Raw genomic sequence first — 26,591 nt, 5'->3', positions numbered from 1 at the left:
CGACGCTGCAGCGATAGCCAGCCCTCCGTACTCCGCCGCTCACAGGGAGAGCTTCACCCATGGCACCGAGAGGTGGACGGGTAGCGGACGACAAAGTCCCGGGCTGCAGACAGCCCAGCCTCCTGCCGGCCCTCGTGTTCCGGCCGGCACCTCTCTGCCAAGCCCGACAGACGACCGCCTCATCCCTCGCCCATAGAGCTTCCTCGACCGGGGCGCAAAGCCACCGACAGAGCCTTCCGGGCCCTCGCCGAGACGGCTGCGCGGCCCCACGCGCCGGTCTCCTCCGCTCAGGAGCCGATCCCCGCTCCGGAGGGGGCGGATGCCGCCGACGCGACCTTACCTTGACCGTATTCCTGTCGCTGATGAGGATCTGCTCCTCATTAATGTAGAAGTACACGGGAGAGATGACGGTGAGGTTGGGCGAGGACCGCTTGTCAAAGTTGATGATGAGCTGGAACGAGAAGTCGGGCAGCTTCTGGCAGATGGTGGAGAGGACGAAGGCGCAGTTGGCGGGGAAGCGGAGGAAGGCCCCGTCGAAGGTGCGGAAGACGCCGCCGCCCGCTGCCAGGCAGAAGGAGCTCCTGGTGCTGAAGCAGCCACGGACGCCGTTGCGCAGGGCGCACTCCTCGTCCGACTTGCAGTGCCGCGGGTCGCACTGGATGAGGTTGCGCCGGAAGCAGCGGCACCGGCGGGTGCAGTCCCCGTTCCAGAAGAGCTGCTTGGGCTACAAGAGGGACCCGTTACCGGCCGGGAGAGCTGCGGACCCCCACCCTACCATCCGCAGGTGCTCAGGCCGAGGCTTACGCCCCTCTGCCGCACGGCAAACGAGAGCTGGCAACGAGGACAGAAAAAAAAAAAAAGGCGCAAAGACAACCGCAGCAGCTTGCCCCTGCCTGGCCACGTCTCTGCTACCGACAGGCACGAGGAAACTGCACGTCTCCGTTGCCACCGCCGCCTCCCTCGCCTCTCGTGCACGCGCACGAACCGGCACGCTACATACCTCCATGACCCCTTTCTGGTTTTCTGCCGGCCGCCAACCTGCCCGATAGGTTCCCCGTACAGCAGGACCACGACACTGCCTGGTTATGGGTGTGGGGCGTGGCTAAGGCATCCGGTGCAGAACCCGTTCGCGGACAAACGCTGCGGCCGACTGTAATACGAGCTATGCCGCCAGCACAACACCCCGCTGAATCAAACTCCCAAGTAACACCCCATCGCTACAAACAAGCACATTTCACGGAACGCGGGAAACCCGCCTCGTGCGGACTACCTGGAACGGCACGGTCGTACAGTACTGGGCTTCGGCACGCATCAAAGCCGGCCGTCCCCGCCGACGCCCTTTCTTCCCCGCCTCCGACGGTTCCCTCCCATCCCTGCCCGACGCCTCAGTCACCCTCACCCACGTGCCGGATTCGCCAGGCAGAAGGACTCGCGATGCAGCACGCCGGGGGAGGACTTCTCTCTCCCGTCTACCCCCGGCGCCTCCGAGAGTCGCGAGAGCCCCACGCCGCCGCTGCATCGTCCCTGCCGTCGCCCATCGCTGACGACAACCCGGGTTTCCGTCACCAGCGTGGTACGGGGCTCGCAGCTGGCGGAGTCTTACTGACTGCCACCTTTCCGCCCCTCTGGACGACATAATTCCCATGAGGCCCTCAGACGGGGGCTTCCTTGCTCTATGCCGGCCTGTCCGGGGACAGCAGAGCTCCAAAAGAGCGGCCGTGCGAGACCCTGGGGCTGGAAACAAGACCGACGTAGGACTAGCGGCCCTGACTTGTACGCCGCCTGACCCGAGCGCGAGCCGGCAGTCAGGTCGGAGCTCTCCCTCTCCGCTGGATGCCTACCTGCCCACTCCGCCCCTTGTTCCTCGCCCACTCTCGCTTGGGGCGACGGCGGCAGGCTGCAGAGCGATCCCCGAGCATGGCCGTGGACCCGCAGACACGTACGATTTTGACAAAGGAGAGGACCTGTCCCTCCAAACCTTGCAAAGCGGTCACTCCGACCGAGGCTCTGACCCTGCTACCCCGACACGCGGGCCCGGCGCCATGCCCGGTACCGGGCCAGGCCGACCACCGTCTCTGCTCAGGGCACGGGATATCTGAACGAGAGCGCGCGCAAGGCCGAGAGAAGGATGCGAGCGCCATACCTCGTAGTATTTGCCGTCAGAGTAGCAGCCGCAGTTGTGGGGGAGGATGCAGCTCTTGCCGTTGAGGACGTACCCGGGGTCGCACTGGCATCCCTCCACGCAGTAGTGGCTGCAATCGCTCTTCAGCCGGATGGCGGCACACCGGGGCTGGCACAGGGACACGCAGCTCTCGTAGTGGCTGTTGGGGGGGCAGCTGACAGCTGCAACATTAACAGAGGACCAAACGGACACCGATTATGTCCCTGCACACAACCTAGCCTGTGGCCAGCCACACGTGGAGCCGCCACCCTGCCGCCGGTGGCCCTGCGCCGCTAACTCCCCTGCCAAGGGGGTAACGTGTCGCCCAGAGAAGGACCCGGAGCTCCCGAACACCAACCGAAGGGCACCGTCAGCCTTCGTCCCTCCAACCTACGCTGCCTGGTCTGCGCTGAGCGACGCTGCTCCGTTACGCGCGCTATCGCCGAGCTCGCGCACGCCAGTTTCCCGAGATCCCGTGTCCCCGTGCTCCCCGCTCTCCCGCAAATGAGCCTACTCACTGACACCAGACTAACACCCCCCTCCAGAAGGGATGCCCGTGCTGGCCCCGGGGTCTTTCAGGCCGCGTACGGAGCCTCCACGCTCTCTGCGTGGGGACGCGTTTCAGAGGACGTGTTTTCCGTGGTCCGTCGGAGCGTCGAGCCTGCGAGGGCGGCTGCCCGCGTCTAGGCGGGCCGCCTCTCCCCGCGTCCCGTCGGCTCGCCGTGGACCATCTCGGACCCAGCGCGAGGTGCCCGTCGGTGGCCTCGCCGCCCCAGCCCGTTGAGAGCCGTGCCTTCCGAGCCACAAGTTTGCTCGTTAGAAGGAAGAACGACAACCATTTAATTCTCGGTCTTGTTACCAAGGACGATTCCTTCCCATCCGATTTGCCAGATCGATTGGCTGCCAGACGGGCTCCCGGCCCCCGTTCTCGGGAGCCTAATTGAACATCGCTTCGTTATCTTATCGACAAGCGCATCCGCCTTCATTAGGGCAAACACGTGCCGTGGGCTTTGATGCCGACTAAGCCAATTCCTGCTTCACAATGGAGGGACGGCTGACACATTCTGACCTCGCAGCTTCCCCCTTTCCATCCCCGCTCCCGCTACACCACGCGCAGGTTGCAACAGCTCCAAGAGGACGCAGCGCGCCCCTGGCCCGGCCCCACACCCCTGCCCCACCTGGCAAGCGCGGGAGGGACCGGCTGCCGGGCCGCCGGGCGCTCCTTCGCCGGTCCGCAGACGGGTCGGTCTGGCGCGCTCGGCTGTGACGACGCGCGCGCCTACTGCATTGCTTTAGGCTCACCGCTCTGCCAACTGCCCCTCTATCCGGGAGGGCAGGAGGGGATCCGCGGGGCCGTGCCCAGGTGCTGACCGTGGGGACCTGGAATGCGTCAGGGTCGGCGGCCCCGAGATAGCGGGCGTCCACCGACGCTCCAGGTGGTGCTCTGCTACCTCTGTACGGAATGAGCTCCGGCAAAGGCGATGGCTACGCCAGATGGCCCTGGGAAGCACCTCTAGGGAAGAAGGGCTCGGGGGCAGGGTGGCACTTACGGCACGAGGTGAAGTTCCTCCAGCCGGTAATGGCGATGCCCTGCGTTTGGCACGTGCCGGCGTAATTCTGCAGCCAGCTGCAGGCCGTTTGCATCGCTCCCCCATCGACGCAGGTGTCAAAGAGGCAGTTCTTGTAGAAGAAGCCGGGGCTGATCTTGCTGTGGCACTTGGCGAAGACGCCGCTTTGGCTCGGGATGAGGCTGCAGAGCTGCTGGGGTTTCCAGAAGCCTTCCACCTTCCCGCAGGCGGGGCAGCGGTCGCCGCAGCCGAGGCGGCAGAACGCGTCCCGCCTCGCCCAGCTCTGGACAAATTCGGCAACGCCAGAAGCCGGTGCGCCACCTGCCGCCACCAGGTCATCCTCCGGGTTGCCGTTGTAGCGGCCGCAGAGGCCGTAGGTCAGGTTCCGGAAGCTGCGTGGGACGGTGACGGACAGGAAGGTCTTCCAGTCGTACACCACCTTCAGGCCAAAGTCAGTCTCCACCACGATGTGAAAGCCAAAGGCAAAGATGTTCACTTTGCCCTGGCCCAGTTTCAAGGGCAGGTACAGACGCTCGTTATTGATCTGCGGGGAAGGAAGCGAGACGCACCGTGAGCGCGAATGATGGTCGGAGCCGCCACGGGAGGACACCAAGCAGGGCAGCTCAGCGATCCCAGGGAAAGGTCCCCGCCAGCCTCGCTTCTACATCCACAACAAGGTGGCCCGAGCGGCAGCCCCGTCCAAACGCTGTACCTGGTGACACCCTAGGGACAAGCCCGAGCGTCCGCGCTTCCCGCTCCCCGAAAATCCACACGAGCCGCGAGGCCTCGTGCCTCGGGTGTGGCTCCGCGGTTCGGGAGCCACGGCGAGGAGAAACAACCGCAGACTTTGTGGCGTCGCGCTCACCAGCACGGTATATTTGTAGGCACGGTGGATGACGATGTTGTAATTGAAGACCTCCACTTCGACTTGTTTCACCCACAGGGCGAGGGAGGTGTCCCGATCCTCGCTCTTGGCTGTGACCGTGAACGCCGGGAAGGTGTCCGAGCGCTCCACCCTCGGCCGAGCGATCGTGGTGCACAGGATCAACGCGCAGCTGCTCTGGAAGTCGAAGGAGTAGCCATCAAAGGTCAAGTAGTGTCCGTAGCCGGAGACGATGCAGGAAGCGTCAGCGCGGGCGTGGCAGTAGTAGAGGCCGTTCTCCTCCAGACAGTACTCGTCGTCCTCGCAGGAGACGTTCTCACAGTACACGCTGTTGTCGGAGCCGTTGCAGTAGCAGAGGAAGTGGCAGGCGATGTCCATCCAAAAGGTCTGGTTGGTGGCCAGCTGGCGCCCCTCGAAGTGGCAGCCGCACTCGCCACGGGGAACGCAGCGGGTGCCGCGGAGGGCGAAGCCCTCGTCGCACTGGCAGCCCTCCGCACAGGTGTCTGCGCAGACGGGGCCCGTGGCTAGGGTCTCGCAGGTCTCCACGCAGCTCACGCACTCCTCAAAATGGCTGTTCTCCGGGCAGGCGAGAGCTGCGGGGCCGACAAACACGGAGCGTGAGTTCCCAGCTCCGGCAGCCTCGGGCCAGCACGCGGTGGGGGAATATGCAAAAGGTGGGAACGGGGCGAGTGACGGCCGATTCGGGGGGGAAAAAAACAGGAGGGGAAACAGTGCCACCACCTGGCTGGGCGCTGGCTCTTCACACCCCCTTTGCAACCCCTCTTCCTCTCGGCCATCGCCCTCCTCACGTCACAGCCCTGCCCCACCACGTGCCGAGCGACACCTCTTCACGCTATTTCAGAGCGTAACGAGGCCGGGGCTTGACCTCGGGCCGCCGCCCGGAACGGAGAGGATGCACCGCTCCCCTCTTCCCAAAAGGACGCCTCCCTCAAACCTCCGCCGCGGAGATGGCGGCTGCTGCCCCGCCACCTTCTTCCACGCCGGGGATTTTTCGCGTTCGCTTCTGAACGACGAATGTTTCCCCATCAACAGCAAGTTTATAGCGACAGCTCAAAACAAACGCTATTCCAATTATCCTCTGGTGGTGGTGTACCGCACCGCCAGGCACCATCTGCGGCTCCGCAATGCTCCTACACCACGTCATAAAACTCCCGATGCCTCCTGAAATGCCACCCTGCGGTCCGTCTCAGCCGGCACGGGCGCTGCTTAGAAACAACCGTCCTTACACAGCGCGGCACGGCCTTGCCTTTGGGCTCGGCGGCCATCGCGTTCCGACCGCAATTCCTCTTCCCCTTCCGTACTCTGCGCGGGAGAGCGTTTCGTGAGCGCCGGCCTCCCTCGGGGCAGAACGCTCTACTGAGCACAGGTCTTTGGACGGCAAAACCGATCCTTGGTCGACCGGTAGGGAAGAGAGCAGGACAACGGACCCAGACTGCCAGCGTTGACGCACCTCTGTCCCTAACCGTTCGAATGACTTTGGACAGCTAACGCTGCCGTTCGCGCCGTCGGGTCAGGGCCTCCCTCCCAAACAGCCCTGCCGCTATCGAGCGTCTTCCGGCTCGGCCGCCGAGGAGCACCCTGTGGGTAAGCGGTACCCACCGGAGACGAGAGCGGATAGGGGGGAAAGAGAGGCCACACCTCTGTACGCCTACGAGCTCACGACAAAACCGCGCTGCCCGACGACAGCGGGGCCCTCATCCCCTTCTCCCCTTCACGGTTTAAAGCTCTGGCAGACTCACGGCAAAAGCTGTGGCTCCTCCACTGGCCGACGTCCACCTCGGCGTTCTTGCAGGCGCCGGCATAGCGTGCCACCGAGTCGCACAGCTCCGACCGGTTGCCTCCGCTCTGGCACAGACGGAAGAGGCACGTCCTGTAGTAGGCCGAGACATTGACCGCGCCGTGGCACTCCAGGAAGGAGCTGTTGGTGGGGTCGTTGATGATGCCGCAGTTGGAGCGGCTCCTGTAGGACTTGAGCAGCTCCGAGTCATTGTTGCAAGCCTTGAGGAGGTCCCCGCACTCCCCGTTGCAGATCTCGTCAAACGTGGTCCAGCTCTCCAGGAAGAGCTCCAGGTTGTCTGTGCACTTGCCCTTGGGCAGGCAGAATTCCTCGCTGGCGTTGCCGTCGAAGAGGCCGCACAGACCCCCGGTGCAGTTGAAGTAGGTGGTCGAGAGGCGGATCTCCACGAGGCCCGAAGCGTAGTAACCGATAGCCAGGAGCCCCTCCGACTCCATCACGGTGCCGTTGTCGCTACGGTAGATTTCCAGGCGGCCGGAAGCGTGGAAATAAGGCAGCTCCGCATCATAACCGTTCACCTACAAGTAACAAGCAAATCGAGGCGCTTCAGAGCGGGAGATGCAACTTTGCCCGGCGGTTCCCTTCTGCTGGCCACGCCACGCTGGGTACTCCGCACGCTTCCTCACGTGGATCCCGCCCTCCGAGACCCGGAGCCTCCTTCGAGCGGGAGGACGCGGCTGTTTCCTTGCATTTTTCCCCACACACATAGAACGCGTTTCCAGGGAAACGACTGGAATAACGGCGCTGCGACGACAACTTTGCGGGCACCCAAAGGGCCCCCGCGCAGCGGTGGCCCACGCGGGCTTCCTCCAAGTGCCACGCAGTACTCGAGGGGCCCGACCTCGGGGAGCGGTCCGGGGCCGCGGACCTTCCAGCCCTCCTCCAAAGGGACATCAGATCACAGGGCGAGCCACCGCCTCCCGCCCCAAGGTGGGCCGCCCCGACGGCAGCATCTTTACCTGGATCTCCGACGGGCTGGCACCTCCGATCTTCACCTCTTGGCCGACGACCTGGATCCGCACGACACGCGGCCCGTTGGCAGCAGATCCGGGCTTCTTTTGGCTGATGTCCACCTCCACAAAGTCCGACCTCTCCGGGCAGGTTTTGAGCAGCGTGTAGGAGTGCTCCAGCGGATAGGGGAAGGAAACGCCGTCAAACGTCTGCAGCACCCGGTTCTGCCCCACCACACACAGGCTCTCCCGCTTCGGATAGCAGCCCCGGTAGCCGTTCTCAACGGCGCAGGCCTCTCCTGCGGGGCAGCTGGTGTTAAAGCACCTGGCCTCCCCGCCGTCCTCGCACTGGCACTCCACCGTGCAGTCCGCTGCCGCCCAGAAAGACTCCCCGATGGCGTAATACCGGCCGTCCACGTCGCAGCCGCACTTGCGGACGGGCACGCAGCGGTCCGCGCTGAGGACGTGGCCCTCGTTGCACTCGCAGCCCTCGGCGCACGGGGAGGCGCAGGCCAGCGGGGCCGTGAGGTCCGAACACGTGGCGGGGCAGCTGCTGGCGCACACCGAGTAGTGGCTGCGCTCCGGGCACCGCACGGCCGTCGCTGTGGGCACGGAGGGGAGACAAACAAGAGGAGGACCGCGTTACGGTACGGTTCAGGGTCGATTACCTCTTTCCCCTGGACCCGCGACAGAGACGACGCGGCGTGACCTGGGAGCCCCTCACGATGGTAGAACCGGCCCGTCCGTTTCCCTGCCGTGCCTCCCCGGCCTGCTGCTTGCGCGAGCTATAGCTTCTCCAAAACAACGCCAGAGCCGTTGAGCCTCCCACAGCTACTGAAGGCTGCAAGCGAGGAGGGTAGACCGAGAAGCGTGCCGTCGGCCGGTCCCCGTTCCAGTCCAGCCTCCCTCCGGAGGAGGGACCCGTCGGCTCCCATCCGACTCCCGTCCGCCTCGGGCAACTCCCTCCCTGGAAACCTCCACCTTCCTCTCACGCGCTGCTGGGCACGCGGGCAGACCCCGGAAATCACCCTCTTCCGCCAGAGGGAAAGGGTCCCAGCACGACCACGCAAACGCTTACCGCATCCCGTCTGGGTGCGCCACTCTCCCACCGAGATGCCCAGGGCCTGGCACACGGCGGCGTACGCCTGGATGGCTTGGCACAGGCCGGTGCCGTTAGCCCGTGCGCTGCAGAGGTCGTAGACGCAGCTGTGGACGAAGGCGGTGGGGTCTACGACGGCACCGCACTCCCACAGCGGCCCACCGCTCTTGTTGATGAAGCCGCAGTACTCGGAGGTGAAATACAGAGACTCGGTGGCGGCGTCGCAGAGGCTGCAGTTGTCCAAGCAGCCGGGCAAGCATTTCCGCTCGGGGTGCGGCACTCGCCAGCTCTCGCCCAGGTCCGGCACGGATGTGGCCAACCTCCCGTCCGAGCGAAGGGTATCATCCTCCGGGTCTTTATTGTAATTCCCGCACAGACCGCACGTGGAGTTGATGTATGTGCCCGGCACGGAGACAGAGGCATAGTGCCGTCCATCGTAGGTCACCAGCAGGCCAAAGTCCGTCTGCAGGGCTGTGGACAAGCCGCTTTGGTAGATTTTTATCGCACCCAGTTCCAGGGAGATGGGCAGGGACACCACCAAGTCATCCACCTGCGGAACGACACCAGACGACTGAGCCGGCGGATGAAACCGCAGAGCCCTCGTGCCAAGACGCGGACAGGAGCCGTACAGCCCCGATGCTCGGTTTTAGGTTAGGGACGCGCACAGCAGCACAGCCGTCGGTAAGCCACCGGCATTTGCCACCAAGCCTGCCACCCGCGCCCGTTCCCCGAGGGGCACGCGGAGCCCAGAGGCGCCGTCCCACGCTCCTCGGGCTGCCATCGCGGTCTCGCCGCCGCCTCGGAGGAGCAGACTCCGGCACGTTCTCCCCTTTCGGGAGGCTCTTACCTTTGCTTTCCCAAAGCTGCCCCTGGGGAGGACGATCTTGTGCGAGTAGACCTCCACAAAAATATCCCTCAGCCAGGAGACGGCGGAGCCGCCTCGGTTCTCGTTCTTGGCCTCCACGTTGAAGTAGGGCAGATGGGAACCTGGCCAGCACTGTCTGGCGAGGAGGTAGGAGCAGGAACCCTGGAAGTGAAAGAGGAAGCCGTCGAAGGTGTGGTAATGTGGATCTCCGAACACCACGCAGGCGCTGCTCTCCACCGGGACGCACTGGAAGAACTTGGTCTTCGGCTCGCACGCTTCAAAGGGGCCGCAAGCCATCTCCTGGCAGAAGATCTCGTTGTTGAAGTCCAGGCAGCGGCACTTAGCGGTGCAGTTGGCGTTGTCCCAGAAGATCTCCCCTCGACGGAGAAACTGACCTAGACAGACAGAAGGGAAAAAACCCACGCTACATCACTTCTCTAAACAGAGGAACACGCTCTAACTGCACCGTGTCAGCCCTCGGAAGGCTCCGTCGGCCCCATGTACAAGATCGCCGCCACAGCGTCCCGCGACCCGGCTTCTCAGCTGCTTTCTTCGCGCAGACTGCTGGCAAGAGCCGCTCGGCAAAGCACAGCGATCGCAAGCTTCGATTGCAATGCACTGCGTGTCCCCTTCGAGTCCTCCCTGCGCTGCCAGTCCGTAGGATGGCGCGAGCGCCGTCGCAGATCCGGGGTCTGTACCGCACCACCCAGGCTGGCTACCTTGCAGGCTACTCCTTCCGTTTCCGACACCCAGTACCCTCGTTCTGCTGTAGTATCGCAGGACACACGAGCTCTTTGTGCTATTTACACAAAGGGAAAGTCCACCGATAAATCTGGCGCCTTTGGGAGGCCGTTGCCAGCACTGTCCGCGTACTCGTGCGGTCCTTCAGCTTTGTCGCCATCTCCACCATCCCTCCTTTCCAATCACTCGGCCGCTCCAAGAGCAACGCCGCCATCGGCGGCCCCGAAGCAATTCCCTCCCATTCGGAAAGCGCTCAGAGTAGTTATGAAACCAAAGAGCTGCTGATAAGGCACTTCCACGCCATACATCAGCGACGACAGGAAACGATGACTGATCGCGCCGCAATAGACTGCGCGGACTTGTTACACGGCGGTACTATAAAGGGACGCAGGTTTGCCTGGTGAGAGACGTGAGAGGCAGAGAGACGACGGGAGAACAAGGGTGGCAAATACCCGTGAGAGTTTCCCTCTCCTCCATATGGCCATCTTTCACGCTTCGCATGTGCGCGGCTTCTGCCGTGCGCGCTGCCTGAATTTACCTCTCCTAAACTTTTTGTTCTCTTCCCTGCCTCCTACAAAACCAGCTATTTTCCACTTCCCCGCAACAAACATCTCCTCTCAGCAAGACCCACTCGCGAGGGCTCCCACGCCGACCGTCCCGTCGAGGGGAATTGGGGCAGACGAGCGCCGTTAGGCACGGCGGGCCCCCTCCACTCTGATGCCTCCCGCTGCATCTCCTCTCTGGGGGGGGGGACCGGCCGTCCGCCGTGAAACGCGAGTCCAGCGGCGGGATCTACCCAAGGTGCCCTCGTCACCTGCAAAGCCAAAACGGGCTTGCAGCCCCTTTGCAATGTCCAGCCTTTCTTCCTGGGGTCGACAGCTGGAAATGCCTGGAGCGGTAGGACCCGGAAGCTCCGCTGGGGCCGCGGGAGCCTCGGAGGGTCGTAAGCCTTCTTCGGTACAGTCCTAAACCTGGACATAAAGAAGTCGCATGTCTCAGAGTAGCGACATCTCCAGCGTCCGTCGGCGAGAGACAATTCTCTCGTGCTAGAAAGACTCCTGGAGCACAGCGGACGCTCCAGACAGTTCTATTTGTCAAACGGTAACACACTAATCTCCCTGCAGCGGAGTCTCTATGCAGTCGCCGTGTGCGTCTGTTACTCCCTTTATATCCCCACGCTGTCAGTGACACACACGCAGACACTGTTACTGGTGCAGGGACGCGGCGTTTGTCCTGCTGAGAAAACCTGCTATTCCTCCTGCAGAAACAAGGGACGCGGGACTACACCGTCAGCTTTCCCGCTCTGGGAGGGGAAGAGGAAATTGTCACCTCCGGGCCCTTCCCATCGCCACCATCGGCACTACAGAAAAGAATCGAGATGACGGCTCGCTGGCGTTTTATTCCTGCAAAGGACACGAGTCCCATCCGCCCTCGATTTCGGGTTGGAGTTAGAGTCTTACGGAAACACCATGCTACCACAGTCGCAGAGATAAAAAAAAACTAGCCCCGATGGCAGTTTTGTTTGCTGGTGGTCGAAAGCGATGGCGAGAGCAGACAAGACTCCCGAGTCTTTCTGGGCACTGCCCAGTTTTCTCTGAGCTGCCAAGTCAGACCTCGTCTACGCTGAGAATTTGCTGCAAATCATCCCTGTGCGCCAGGTCTGGCCATCCACGAGGGTGCCGACATCCCCCTGGGAGGGGCATCGCCAGCCGTGACAAACGGGAAAACGACGGCTGACTACAGCTTCTTCGCATACGCTGCCGACGATACTCTCCCGCTGAACGAGACGTCCCCCCTCTAACACGAACAACCAACCTCTCTGTCCGCTCTTCAGGGCTTCAGCCTTTGGCTGTGGGCATACTGACAATTCGTGCCGGAAGTCGGGCGATGACTTTGCGCTGCGTGCAGCCACTTGGAGGCGCGCGCGGGACCTGAACCCCGCTGGCGTGTTTCTGTCCCCGCAGCTGCAGCTCGAAGGGATGCCTCGGCAAAACCACCGTTCAGGCAGCAGCCCAGAGCAGCCGGACACCTCTCCGCCGGCTTCCCCACAGCCTTACCTTTTGCCGCACTGCGCCCCAAGACTCGAAAAAAAACAACCAACGCCGTTTCCCCCCTTACCTCTCCAGCTGCAGCCATTAGCCGGATCTATTTCTCTGCCATCTATTTTGAAAGCCCAACGCCCAGGGATGTTAACGTTGGTCGTTTCTTCGATATTGACTATGTCTGGGGTTCTGGAGCCCGGGATGCCAAAGAAGTTGGTGATATTTCCGCCGTTGAAGCCAGCCTAAAACAGAGAGAGGGCACCTTTCATCAGACATCTTCGCTATGGGAAAGCGTCGCTGCGTTTCCTCGTTGCTCTGCCCCCCGGCAATAACTCCTGAGCATACTTTCTTTAATTTTCGAGTCTCTTTTCAGGTCGTTTGGATGTGAGTGAAAAGCTCAGCAGATACCGTTAGCGGTACGGATGCTTGTTTACACATTTATGCGTGGACATATGCATACGTATGTCTGCACATACAGATCTATGGGAATACGTACAGAGTGGCCGAGATAAAGCGAGGAAGCGACACGAGGGAGGCTCGCCGTCAGACGGCAGCCTCGCACCCCTCGCGCAGACGGACCGGCTGCGGCACCCCTGCAGACATCGCATTTTGGGACGCTCGTCCCACTGCGCCCGGCAGCGGGCTTCCAAGGACGGCGCTGGGCACACGGAGGGACCGAGTGGCATGCGCGGGTGCCGATACATTGGGAAAGCTACAAGCAGCCATCCGAGAGCTCGGCAGAGATGGGGATCCGGGAGCCAGAGCCTCACCTGGGCCATCACCCCGCCGAGACCGGTCAGGGGGTCTCCTCCGCTGGCTGTCCCCGTGGTCCAGTGGATTTCGTGGTAGTTAAAGAGGGCAAAAGATGATACTCCATCTGTGATCAGGACAGCTTGGAAAGTGTTTACCTGTTGAAAGTCACAAGCGCATTCACAAGGTAAGATCGCTGTTCTCGCACTGCCTGCCTGCTCTTCTGCCACATTGTCCTCCAGCCCGGGCGAGATGCGGGAGCCTCACGGAGAAGAGCAGCAGAAGCCACACGAGGCCTGAAAGACGCTCGCTCTCGCTGCCGCGACTCTACCGGCTCCCGTTCCCACCGCTGCCTCCGCCTGAGAGGACAACAAGACCGTCTCCGACCCAATTCAATGCCAATAGATGGCAGCATGAGAAAAAGCTCGCGGGGAAAAAGCAATCGGCAGGATTCGGGCCGCTGTGCCCCGTTCTCTTCCATTACCCTATCTTAGCTGTATTCCTCGCCGCATTGTCTTACCCGCTACCCTTCCGCATTCGTATCCTACAATATCAGTAACGGTGAATGACATCCGCGTCAACCATACGTAGTACGTGCCGTGCTCGGCTGCCAAATCCCCTCTCTACCTGCTCAATCCGCTGCTCGCGTTCTTCCTTTCGCTTGACACGACTCTGCATTTCCAGTCCCCCAAACTCCACGTACCTTCATGCGGCAGGTAGCCCCGGCCCCACGCGAGAAGGGCACGCTTAGCCAGCCGGCGAGCGTGGTGCAGCCCTGAGTTCTTCCTTGTCGTGCTTGCACAGAAAGCCAGGAAAGGCCTCTCCCCTTGAAACAGCCCCTCTACCCGTGCAGATGCAGCGGCAGAGGTGATCTCTGGGAACTAACAAACACTTCTCTCCGCTTTCTGCATTTTCCTGACCTTCCCATCCCTGCCCATCCTAGGCTGATCTGCACCAGCACCGTGCTGCGGTAAATGGCGGCTCCTCCTGCCCCTGAGCCAGCAGGATTGTAGCAGGGGACCAAGCGCGGGCTGCCCCTCTTTCAATTAATCAGGAGCGATACTAGGATCCCAGCTTCCTGGGTGCTGCAAACTGTGAAGGAAACTACAGCCCCAGAAACAATTCTCAGGTGACACGAGAAAGGACATCGATCGAATCAGCTCACGCTAGGAAACGCTAGGTCTGACCCTGCCAGCGAGAGCTGAGCTGCCCCACGTTAACAGCAGCTCACGCGTGCTGCTGGACGAAGGGGTGGCATCGGGGTACCGAGGGGCTGGGCGTCGCTCTGCGCCGCTTCACGTTGCCTTACAGCACACATGCTCGTATGATTATTGTCGCTGAGGAGAGCACAAATACGTGCCAATTAAGGAGGGGACCCCAAGGCCGCACTCACCACTCACGCGCCACGAGGGAATTCGCTTCCAAGGCACGTTAGGCTGCTGCCGTGAAAATGCTTGGAAACAGAGGCGAAGCAGCCTGTGTGAGCTGTCAGGGAGAGCGAGAGGTGCGGTAGCTGCAAATGGCACAGTTCACACTGGGGCAAGCGGGAGAGCGAGCTGATGGGAAACCACCGTTTCCGCTTCCATCCCTTTCCCTGGGATTCTACCTCTTCTGTCTGGTTTCCTCTTCACCACCTCGGCACGCTTGCTCACCTTGGCCAAGTCTTCGCCCGTGACCGTGAGGTCGGAAGGCACTGACGCATAAAGGCAGTATCGCTTTGATAGCGCAGCAACGGCTCTGCGACGGAGCAACCAACCCTGCTCCGGTCCTGTGGCTCTTGGAGGGCAGCGGGAGCTGACCTGGTACCGAGAGGTTTCAGACGGCTGGCGTTCCTCTTTAGGAGCGCTTACGTGAACCACAACCATTGCCCTGTTTGGTGCCCACGGCCAAACATGCATCGAGCACCCTGGCTGTCAAACGGTGCTCTCGGAAACTGAACCCGTTTGCTCGGGCGTCATCGAGAGACAGTAACCGCAGCATCCCCTAGGCCGCGTTGGCAAAACCGTATCCTGCGGCTCTTCTGCATTGCGATGATTTTCCTGCCTAAGTCGCATCGTGCTATTCCGCGTGCCAACCCGGAGCCCTGGCCGCTACCGAACGGGAAGGCTGCTCTCTACCAAAATAAGTTGCATTGTGTTGCAGGTGTAATTCTTCAGGCAATACACGAATCTCTACATCGCTTGCTATCTGCAAATATATATATATATATGGGGGGGGGGTTTTCCTGCAAGTGCTGCCAGGGCTGGCACAAAATACGCATTCCATCTCGAGCCTGTCTAACAAACGCAAAAGAGCGGAACTGTTTCTCAGAGCCAGCTCCTTGGGACAGAAGCAGCCAGCTTTCGGCACTCACAATACATAGGCTAGTCATAAACGACCCTTTCCCCAAACAACAGCAGGGATCTCTCGCTCGCTGTCGGCGCCCCAAGCTTCTGCCCAGGCCGCCGACGTGCCCTGTAAAACATTGCATCCCCGTGCTCCAAGATACCACTTGCTCCTTTATGGAAATACAACAGAGCTACCACAGCCGAGTTGCTCTCGTGACTCTCCGGTCGGTCCGGATCGGTCCCCCCGTGCAGCCAGGGCAGTTACCATCACAACAACGCTCTTCCGTCTTCCCTTGGGCTTTCCCTTTCCTATCTCAATGTGCGCATAGGACTTCAGAGCCCTTCCACCCTTTTTTAAGGCATGCTCTCGCCGCCCTCTCAGATTACTGCTGCAGAGAGAGCATTTCAGCTCCTGCCACAGACACAGCCATCGCGATTTGAAAGAAAAAGGTTTATGTGACAAAGGAGAGCTCCCGTCTTCTTTCCGGTTTACTTCCAACACTTCTTTTACCACCGATTCCCGAACTACGTCCTTTTCTGCCGGAACAGCCCTCCCTCCTCTCAGAGGCAAGGAGCAAATAACAACCTTAGATTCCTTTCGAAGCTGCCGTGGCCTTGCCGGGCGAGGTCAGGGTGCAAAACCCAGCCGACTCGCATCGAATCCCTGGTAGATGCGCGCAGCGGGGAGGGAAGGGCGACTTACAAAATGCAGCCTCAGGAGGGCGCCGAGGAGAAGACAGGAGCACAGAGCAGAAGATGGCGGCTGGCCAGACAACAAACGGCTTCCCATCCACCTGCGCAGCCCGTGGTTTCCATCACCCCACTGCCTCGTGCTCTCGGTTCCCTACGTTAGGAGGCCCCGCTCCTTTTCCCCAGGACTGAGCGTGGGACCAGTTTATCCTGGACCCCTTCAGCAGACAGACCTGGTCCAGCACGGGTGGTCAGCACGGCCCTCCGGTCCCGCTTCGGGACAAGATGCAAGCGCCTTAACGCCTGGACACGCCCCGTGTTCTCCGCTCCATCCCTGGGCACCGCTCGCCACATCGCTGTCTCAGGAGGAGACCGCGCCTTGCGCAGAGCCCGAGCACACGCACCTCGGCACCTCAGACGCCGCGCACAGAGCGAGGTGGCTTTCGGCACCGGGCTGGCCGCTGTCCTGCCCGACACCCTGGCCTCCTTACCGCCGTGGCAACGTGCCTTCAAACAGCATCACTCAATATAAGCTGACCGTGCAGGAGTGGGTGGGAGCCTGCAGTGGTTTGTGTCACGACACAGCGACTGTTCAGTGTCAAAAGCTTTGACGCTTTTATAAACGCCTTGCTTCTGCGGTTCCCGTAGCCCCCGCACAAAAAGCTCTGTTTCTTCACTGCGCAAGCACAGGCGAAGTGAAGGTCGTATACCAGGGCACGAAGGAAAAATGAAATCTGCATTTGTACCTAACAAAACCACAACCACACGACACTCCAGCCGAAAACTCCTAACCGGAGTCAGAGCCTCCTTTAGGCACGCTGCCTACAGACACTGAGGAGGCGACGCTTTCCCTGGAGATCTGAGAGCTGAGAGCGAGGCTCACGCGGGCTCCCAGGGGAACGACCGAAAGGAGCGTGGTGCTCCTCGGCCCGAAAGGGCACCGAGGAGCGGGAACGCAACGCGACTCACTCAATTTTACGCACGATGGCCGGGACATTAAGTATATACAGACATACGCTCGACCCACAAACACCGCCCATCACAAAGCACAGCTGATCGCTCTTACCGGAGTCGTGCTGCTTCCTCCGTAGAAAGTGACTTCCTCCCAGGTGACGATGAAGATCCAGCTGGCGGAGAAAGAGGACATGTCTTTGAAGTGCTTGCGGATGTCTTTGGAGGCTCTCCTCAGCAGCTCGGGGTCCGTGCTCTCCCTGTAGTAGATTTCTCCCCGGATGCCGTTGTGCACGTCGGCCCAGAAGGGCGCGACGAAGGCCCGGCCGTCCGTCAGCGGGAAGGCTTCCGGCGTGAACTGGCTGACAAGCGCATTGAAGGAAATCACGCCGTTGTTGTTGACCTGCACAGAGAGACCCGCTTTCACTGGACCAAGCCTTTGCAGACAGCAGAAAGCTGCTGGTTATTCAGAAACTGTGGGGTGCGCGACTCCTGGCAGAAGATGGCTTATAATAATGACAGCCGGTGAGACGGCCTGACCTTCTCGGCAGAGATTCAACTTCATCGCACCGGCGGCGGCCAAAGGCTGCGTGTAGCAAGCCCCAGGCGGGACAAGACCCTGAAAAGTCCGCAAAACAGGGCTCCTACAAGTCAACGCAGGAGAGGCACCCATCAGAGCGGGATGGTGCCCGGCTCGGCCGGGACCCTGCCTCGGGGGCCTGGGTTTACCCAGCCTTTGGACAGTAGCTCTGCAGCTCTGAGAGAGACAGTCCTATGACACAGGTGGCTGCACGTCACGAGGGCTCCGGTGCAAAAGAGCTAAAGCTTCGAGCCCGCTGCCTTCGGCTTCGTGGTCAGCGACAGATCCTGGGGCTCCCCGAGAGCAGCGTGACACACGGTGCCAAGGGCAGCCTCCCCAGAGTCTGCCGAGGATGCTCTGCACAACCACCGCTATTTCTGCAAAGCAGATTAAAAAATGGCTTTGCTGTACCAGATGCTGAAGTCTCCCAGCACGCAGGGTTTCAAAACCCCCTCGGGTTTACTGCGTTCCCGCTACTGCTGTGTACCAACGTGGTCCGGTCAGGCAAGGGACCAAATGAGTCTTTGCCTCTCTTCGGAATTTGTGGGGCTGGCCGGTTTACGTCCCGCTTTGGAACGGGCATACCCACAGAGACCGGCTCGCCACAAACCACGGACGCGCTTGGGATCCGGCGTACGGTCACGCTGACTTCGGCCCCTATCCAGGGCACTGTTTGGAGGCGCTCAGGCGAACCCTCTCCCGAGCCCAGCCCAAAGGAGACGGCGTCCCCTTTGCCAGCCTTTTGCTGCACCGTCATCTGAGAACGGCGACAGCCTGTCCTTGTCTCGGGCACATACATACGGGTCCAAAATGTTGTCCCTTTTTTTTTTTTCTCCCTGTCAGTCTCTGCATGTTCTTGTTTCTTGTCATGTCACAGGAATAATGTTCCTGGTGTCAGGGCCTTAGCTTGGCTGTACCATTTAAACACCTACAAAGAAAATTTATTGCCTTTTATATTCCTTCCCCGTGAACACTAGCCCATTAAATATACCTTTGACTTTCTTAATCCTAAAAGCTATCCGTTCATGAAATCTAAGACCTTGTCAGGTAGGTGCTAATAAATCTTCCGATTCCTGACGATGGGGAGAGCGCGTTTAAAATCCAGCTGCTAATGGCAAGGAAAAGAATAAAGGGAAGGTCTGCTTTTCCACTTACGTAAATGCTTCTATATGGGGCGCCAAAAAAGATGAAAGGGATGGAGATCTTGATCTCGGGAGAGCTTCCATCATCAACTTTGGGCGTTTTGGTGTCGTTCGGCCAGAACGGATACAGACTTGCCACGGTGTGGGCTGGAAGAAGAGGGAGAAGAGAGTCCTCGTGGCAGTGTCAGGACCGGTCCTGACTTCAGAGAGGCCACGGCAGGGGCCCCGGGGTTGCCTATCCCCAAATGCTGGCGTCCCGGGAAGAGCGAAATCGCTGCCTTGCCCTCACCTCCTTCACCGGTGCAGACACGCCAGGGATGCGGAAGGTCTGCTGGCCACCAGCCTGCGCCTAAGCCATGTGAGGCTTCGTGGTGAGGGTGGAACTCTGCGCTCTGCGCTTGAGCTGGCAGTCTAACAGCAACTAGCCAAACCGGTACTTGGCCACGATGCCATACTCTGCATCGCAGCCGCTGAGGAAAACAGCGCTAAACCCCAGCATCACCAGCAGCTACAGGTTGTCTCAAGCGAGGGCAGAGGTGCTAGCTCTGGGACTCGCTCATCGGAGAGGGCATCATCCGAAGGTTATTGAGGGCGACAGCAAAGTCACCGCAGGATGTGCATACGAGTCACAGGCGCCCATTTGACTTTCCAGATGACCGCGATTAAGTCTTAATACCTATGTCTCCGCTTCACATCACGACAACAAGGACATCAGCTCCATCCCGCCCTGCTCCAGGATGGGCGGGATTTGCCGTTGTAGATGGTGAGATGCCTGGGGAGCAAACAGCACCAGGGCCGACCGCCGGAGCCACGCTCCTGGCAGCGGCCACCGTTCCTCCCTGTGCGGCAGAGCCCTCCAGGGCACTGCGGCCAGTCCACCCCACCAGGCCCTCGGGTGCTCCTGGTCCTGGGCTGCAGCCCGAGCAGTCCCGACTCCTCCAACGTCTCCTGGCAAAATTACGTTGCCCACCAAAAGGCACTGCTGATGAGCATCATTGCCTCTCCTAAAAATATTTCAGAAGACGGTTTGGACATGTTTTAGTACAAGCCTGTCACTTTGCACCCGATTACAATCCATCGGCTAGAGTCACCAGCGGGCACTTCTGGCCCTAGGGCACACATCGTCTCCCGTTCCGGTCCCTGCCAGATCTCTGCTGTCATCTCATCACCCGTTTCTTGCGGTTCGCTACTGATGTGACTCCTCACAGACGAAACGGGGATTCTGCTGGGTTTCCTTCCCCCTCCTCCCTGCTTTCCTGGAGAAAATAAGCGGTCTGTCCTCACGACATTCAATCTCGGCCAACGTGAGCCACTGGGCTCTGAACAATGCCAGCTCTGTTCACCTGGATTCGGGACGTGGCTTTGTTTCCTAAGCCCTACCCTGCGCTGTTCAGGGGCCTCCAGCCGAGGACAGCTCGCTCTGTGCCCCGCCGCAACGGAGACAGGAGGGGCTCTCGGTGTTGCCCGAGCTGGGGGATGCTCTCTGCTAGCCACCCTGAGGATGCTCCCTGCCCGAAACCGCCTGGGAGCAGGGACAGTCACCGGCTGACCCTTCTTCACGGGCTCACCTAGTCCCACTTTCTTTGGAGGACAGGAAACAGGAGGAAGCCCGCCCTAAACGTGCTGGCACTCTGACTTCCCAAGACACGCGTGGGTGGCCAGAGTGCCCCGCTGGACATAAAGGGAGGCGGCGCGTGACGGTGTCCGAGGCGCAGACCTAGTTTCGCAGCTACATGTGAAGGGCCGCAGCCAAACTCCCGGCTGCCAGGTAGTCAGACAAGTCATTTCACAGCTGTTACACGCCTGACAAGTTATTACAGCTGAGACATAGCTACAAGCCACGGGTTTTACTTCTTTTTGACACAAGGAACGCAGCAAAATCTTCTTGACGCCAGCTACCAGTGCAACACTACCGCACCTTTGCACGCAGCATGTCACCTAGCCAAGGAGCGCAGCACCGATTGCGATTTTCGCCCCGGTGTCATTTCCCACAGCTGACCGCGTGGCCTCATTTCCCACACGAGGAAAGAGTCTCACAGCTTCTGCCTGAGCTGTCCTCGGCCTGACGGCAACTCTGCAGCTGACCAGGGAAACGGCTTCCAGGTTTCCCGGCTCCCCAGCTCTAGGCTCCCTCGCTAGAGATCCTCGAGCCAGACGCACATCTAGTACCAGCCACACGGTACACATCTGCCACATTACCAAGCTATAGAGATTTTTCCTGCCCATACCAGCCCCGCTTGCCCTTCTTCAAACTGAAACATGACAAAGATTAATTACTCCACGAGACTAGCGAGCTGCTCCTGTGCTCGTCAACATCACAGAAAACCGCAGCTACCGGCCAGTGTCACGTCCTGCTCTAAGCAGGCCTGACCCCACAGTCCGAGTAGGGAGCTCGGGGCCTCATCCAGCCCAGATGGCAACACCACCTCTTCACAAAACAAAATGCACCCTATGAAATACCGCCTCCCGCTGCAGGCTGCAGCCCTGCGACCCTGCCAGAGGCGCCTCCGTGTCTGCTGTCAGGGGTCCTCCACAAGCACCCCAGGGGAACCTTGCTACCGATAAACCCCGACGCTTTGCTATCGCTCACCCAGTTTGCCCTTCACTGGACATCGATTGGTCAGCCTGCTCAGCACTCCTAACGCAAGAAATTTTTCAAACTCCTATTTTGTAGCAACTGGCCAAACCACCACAGCCTCTGGAATGCCCCGTATGCACACAACCGCCATATAAACAATATATGCACACATACGAACAATTCTCACTGAGCTCGGCAACTTCTGCGGCCCGTGTATCCTGCCGGCTTGGCCAGCTTCGTGTTCCGCATGGCGTGCCGGCTTCTCCTTCAGTGCAAACTATCATCGCTTCAGTGCTCCGAGTGAAGCGAGAGCCGTTTGCGCAGGCTGTCGAACCATCTCCCGCGACGCAGGGTGTCCCTCATACACAATTGGCACCTGTGCTCGCCCACGAAGGCGCACCAATCTCCCCGCTTAGCTCTCACCCTTTAAATCGACGGTCCCTCCGCTAAGTTCACCCTGGTTCTTGTCCTTGCTCCAGCCAAGGGGCTGCATTGTTTTCCAAGGCCGCTGTCCTTCGGGGATCTCAGCACAGCCCCTCTCCGAAGCGACTGCTTTCCCAGCACAGCTGATGAGCGTCAGTCAGCCTCCCGGGACCCGCGCGGGAGATACTCACCTCGCTGCCGTGCAGTTATCGCCAAAAGGGCCACCCAGGTTCCGAGAAACGATCGCTTGTTCATTCTACAGGAAGGAAAGGAATCCAGACATGCATCACATCGGCAGGAAACCACATCCTCAAGCTAACCCGGGTGAGGCCGAGCGCCTTCGCTTCCCAAAGCCGCCCGACCGCTGCAGACACGCGGACATTTCAGAGATGGAGGTCCCTCGCCTGCCAGGCAGACCCTACTCTGTTCAGTGGTGTAACGAGACCTCCCTGGTGACAATGGCAAATCTCCCCGCGGGTACTGTCAGAGACAGACCATAACCACACGGAAGAGCTGCTGCTGCTTTCGCGCAGCGTTTGGAAGTCGTACATAGCCTCGGCTCTCCATGGGCCATCTATTCTCCCGACAGTTCAAAAGCAGTTACTGCCTGATCCGCTTAGCGTGCGGATGGATGCTTCTGCCTGACTTCAAGGGAAACAGCTTCGCACTGCTCCAAAAGCGAGAGCCGATGCAGAGCTGCGGCGTGCTCTCATGGTTAAGGGGCTTCAGACGTTGCTTCGACTGCTCCTTAGTGCTGGCTGCTAACACAACGATCGCTTACCGGTTTTGACGAGCATAGAAGCAGCATAAACATTTACACAGCTGGGCAGCCCCTTGCTGTACAGGAATCAATGACAGAGAGAGAAGCAGATACGGGGCTGGGAAAACGAAAACGAAATCCTGTGCCAGCCTTAATTCCTTCTGTGCCTAATGCGATTTGTTAGTCATTATTAATCCAATAGAAAATATCGCTAAAACACCTGCTTTGATTTCTTCGCCCGTCGCTTCCGCTCATGACACACAGGCACGGCTCACGCAGAGCTCCCAGGAACGTATCGTGTGTTCCCAGTGCGCGCGCGCCCGCCAGACAAGTACGCGATCATCTTCAGACACAAACTATGTCTACGCATTACACACATCCTTAGTTTCAATACCAGCCTCTCTACCTTCTCAGCTTTCCATGTCCCACACATTTCAGCTGTGTGGACACACCGGCTACGAAACTCAGCATCTCCTCCTCCTCTCCCTATAGATCTGTTTCCATAAAGTACGGTGACCGCCAGATCCTACTCCTTTCTAAGTACACCCACATACACACACAACGCATACAATGCAGGACTACAGTGGGGAACGCGCCATCGTCTGTCCCACCTCGCTTCTGCCTGACTTCCATGACCGGGAGCTTGGAAAGCACGAAACGCGGTGGAAAGAAAGTCGCTACTTCGCCGCTCATCAGAGTGCCACTGGCATCTACGCTGGCCACAGCCCGCTTCCAGCAACCGCGCTCTGCATGGAGAAAACCTCATTCCACCAAGGAAAAGTTTTACCGCATTCCCCATCTTTGAATGATGAAATGAGGACAACAGAATTTCATATAGATCATACCTCTGAGTCATTGCGGATTCGTTCACAGAGACCGGGCAGGCAATGACTACGGTGGAGACTATGGCAGCGCAAGAACAAGAGAGGGACCGGCACCGCTTGGGAAACGTGACAGCAAATAAAGAATACATGACCTACTATATCGCATTCAAAAATACAACTTTTAAAGTCTGGAAAAAATTTACGAACCTGTTTTGTAGACCGGAGGAGCAATCGGGTCTGAAATTTTAGACCTATCTCGGTAGACCGGGGAGAAATCCTATGTCAATGGAGAATGCCTGCCGGTCCTCCTTCGCCAATTATCGCCGATGACTGGAATGACGTCCCGGTCCCCTTGCTCTCACAATTGAAAAGTCCCTTTTCTTCAATGCTGTTCCAGGGCTGGAGGAGTGTTGAGTTGCAGTCGCGACTGTTGCCTCTATTGATAACCGGGAGGCTAATCGGGAGATCGGATTCTGGCCTGCAGAAGGAGAGAAGCCTCTTTCTTCCCCAAAAGCTCGCTCCCTTCAAGTGGATTCAGATGGAAATGTCAGCGAGCTGGAGCGGGGCTTGGGGCTGTGCTGCTCAGCATTGCTTTCCACTGAGGAAAAAAAGGAAAAAAAAAAAAAAAACCAGCTCAGAAGAATTGAGCCCTTTCCTCCTTTGTGTAAGTGAAAAAAGAGCCCCATCTATATAATGTTACAGAATTAGCATTAAAGAGTGCTAGGCTTCGAGCACCGTTCAAAGGCAGTGCCCCAAAGCTTCAACAGAGTCACTTTTCCATCAGAGTCTGGCTTTACTTTCCATCACGCCACTTACTTCTGCTTTCACAGGCGGAGGAGGAAAAACTTACCCAGCGCAGTGCGCTTTGTCCAAATCCACCAGAGAGGGTTTCTCCGCCGCTCCTCTTTCTACCCTCTCTGGAAGGGCTGACCGGTGTTCTGCTCGAGGCGGTGGGGAGTTTCACTGGGGGACCGCTGCAAGCATTATTACCGTTTTCACTCACACAGCCTGCAATTTCCACAGGGATTTTCCCTTGCTAGATACAAAACTAGATAAAGCCGAGGTGAGGATGTGCTGTCTGCACGCGTGCTATTACGTGCTTGTGGGACAGGGATGTAACGGGCTGAGCAAGTACGCCCTAGCCCTCCGTGCCCTGTGGCCGCCCGAGCTGAGCAGCTACCAAGGATGCCGATCGTTCCTGGGCCTCAGTGGCAGCTGCAGCTTGGCGAGCGTTTCCACCCATGCCCACGGGCCGGCACCCACACAGCCTCGCTGACGGCGAGCGGTACCTGCCCGAGCTTCGCTGGCTGCAAGACAGAGACCGAAGCTCTTCATCCGAGCCCGATCTGTAGCCCTAGAAAAGATCTCTGCTTGAATTCCATTCACATCGATGACAGACGAGAGAGGAGAGGCAGAACGGTGGCCGAGGGGCGAAGGAAGCATTTGGAACAACCCCGCTACAGAGCTCACTTTTACAGCCTGCATTAAGGCTCAGGTAAGACAGGCGGTGCTCCGACCCCAGCAGTCCGTACTGGGAAACGGCCACGTTCTCACTGACAAAACCGCACGGCCCAACCTCGACAGAAGGATTTTCCCTTCTGACTTTTTGGGTGGGGGACTTTTCCTACCTGTTTCCCCTGCTAGGAGGCAGGTTTTCCTCCGGCACTCCTCTTACATCCGCTCCCCACCCTTCATCAGGAACGGAGCAGGGACACGAATGCCAGCAGCCAAACGAGAAGCGCCTCAAAGCCCGGACTTTTTTTCCAGGACCCTGGGTGCTCCTCGAAGCGTATTTAGTAAGTTCAGCCCTCAAGTGCCGTATCTTCCCTCAGCAGTTTCTTTAGGTACATCAGGACACCAGGCAGTACACCATCTCCACTGCAAATTACGGATTTCCCTTTCTGTGGAAGCACAGCCCTGCTAGCAGAAAGCTTTCCTTTTTTTTTTTTCCTTCGGTTTCTTTTTTCCCTTTTCTAAACCGACAGCTACTTTAGGAGGGCAGAGGGATTATCAAGGCGCTAACTGATATTCCAGGGGCAGGGGCAGGTTACTTCCAGCCTGGCACTCCATGCACCCTCGCTCTTCCTTCCCCGCCCCCCCCCCCCCCCCCCAAATTTTCAGTGATGACAGCCACAGGAAAATCAGTTGCCTCCTCTGGTCCTGTTTCGTAAGACAGAGAAGACTGGTGAAAATAGGTTTCCCTCTGCTCCTTTGCAATTTTGCATTCTGCTCCCGTTTGTCCTGGGCAAGTCCACGTTGATGAGGTTTGACTAGGTTTCACTGCCTCTGTGGGAAAGACTTTGTCTTCTAGTTGATTTTCTTTTGGCAAGAGATGCTCCCATCACACAGTGCTGAGCACACCGGAGCTGAAAAACCGCTTTTTTTTTAAACCCTAGCAGAAAACTTCCTTCCCATGCCCGACCTCAAGAAAAAACAAGCATTAGAAGATGTGACAAGGGGGTCTCCGGCTGCTTGACCTCGGCAAAGCAACTGCAGGCAGCGCCTTGTCGCAGTCCCACTTCAAGGGAGCCAGCCCAGCCCAGGGAAGTCGTCATGGTGCAAGGTTTGTCCAGGAGCTGCGTCCCATGCGGAGGGGCATCTGCCTCCTCCTGCCTCTCCCCAGGGTCATTCGGTGCAGGCCAACATGGGCTAAGCCCACGACTGCTGCTTTAGTGGGCCACACCGCCCTCCCTGTCAGCAACTACCAACCTTTTCTCGAGGGTGAAATTCCTTTTAACCCCAAGGCCGATCCCACCAAGAACACGAAGCAGGTCACAGAGAGCGAGCTCGAGCCTTGCTCCTCACCTGGGAGTGGAGAGGAGTCACCGCCACGAAGAAACACACAGTCCAGGACAGGACGAGGTCTTCCAGCACTGCGCTTCTCCTTCCGACAAGCGGCATCTCGCACAAGCGAGGCGGCTGTGCCCGAGCTCACCGGGCAGACAGCCGGCACGATCAGCCAACAGAACAGAAAGACCTCAGCAGCTTTCGCTCTCCCAAAGGCGCGTATGAGGTGTGCGAGCGAGACGGAGTAAAGCATTTTGCTTCAGAGAACACAGAAGTGCACAACTCGGGACACTTTTTTTTGGTGTAAAAACTTACATAAGTTTATTTCACCGATCCAAACCAATTACCTATATGGCCTGAATTCCACTGCTAAGTCTGCGAACCAACCAAAGGCCAATTGTGGGAGTGGGAAGTAGATTCCCCGTGAGAGAAATCAGAACAAAAACAAGACAGACTTACAGTTCTTCCTTTTCCTTTGACATTACATATGGATGCATCATTAGGAGGGAGCAAGAATACACCTTCATGTCTCAGTTATATTTGACATTTCCAGTAACTGCAGAAAAGCAATCAGAGGCAAAGGCCCGAGATGGCTAAGGCCCCTCTAACGTTGCTCTGGGGAAGGCGTCTCTACCGCCTACAAAAGCGCCACAT

The 26,591-nt window shown here is 59.1% G+C and overlaps 1 protein-coding gene across 1 annotated transcript in view; it reads right to left on the bottom strand.

The window, feature by feature from the left end:
• TECTA (tectorin alpha) overlaps positions 1-21,821 on the bottom strand; it is a 29,239-nt gene extending 7,418 nt beyond the window's left edge. The window contains exons 1-13 of the mRNA XM_075442660.1: positions 21,758-21,821; positions 18,579-18,712; positions 16,959-17,246; positions 12,896-13,033; positions 12,202-12,367; positions 9,325-9,737; positions 8,457-9,027; positions 7,388-7,980; positions 6,373-6,946; positions 4,595-5,205; positions 3,712-4,273; positions 2,144-2,343; positions 341-724 (exon numbers count right to left, since the gene is read on the bottom strand). Coding sequence (XP_075298775.1) covers positions 341-724; positions 2,144-2,343; positions 3,712-4,273; positions 4,595-5,205; positions 6,373-6,946; positions 7,388-7,980; positions 8,457-9,027; positions 9,325-9,737; positions 12,202-12,367; positions 12,896-13,033; positions 16,959-17,246; positions 18,579-18,712; positions 21,758-21,821 — 4,698 coding nt within the window. The remainder of the gene's footprint in view (positions 1-340; positions 725-2,143; positions 2,344-3,711; positions 4,274-4,594; positions 5,206-6,372; positions 6,947-7,387; positions 7,981-8,456; positions 9,028-9,324; positions 9,738-12,201; positions 12,368-12,895; positions 13,034-16,958; positions 17,247-18,578; positions 18,713-21,757) is intronic.
• Between the last annotated feature and the right edge of the window lie 4,770 nt (positions 21,822-26,591).

Source organism: Opisthocomus hoazin, chromosome 24 (genome assembly GCF_030867145.1).
Source record: "Opisthocomus hoazin isolate bOpiHoa1 chromosome 24, bOpiHoa1.hap1, whole genome shotgun sequence".
NCBI lineage: Eukaryota > Metazoa > Chordata > Aves > Opisthocomiformes > Opisthocomidae > Opisthocomus > Opisthocomus hoazin.
This window is presented reverse-complemented; position numbering and strand designations above follow the sequence as displayed.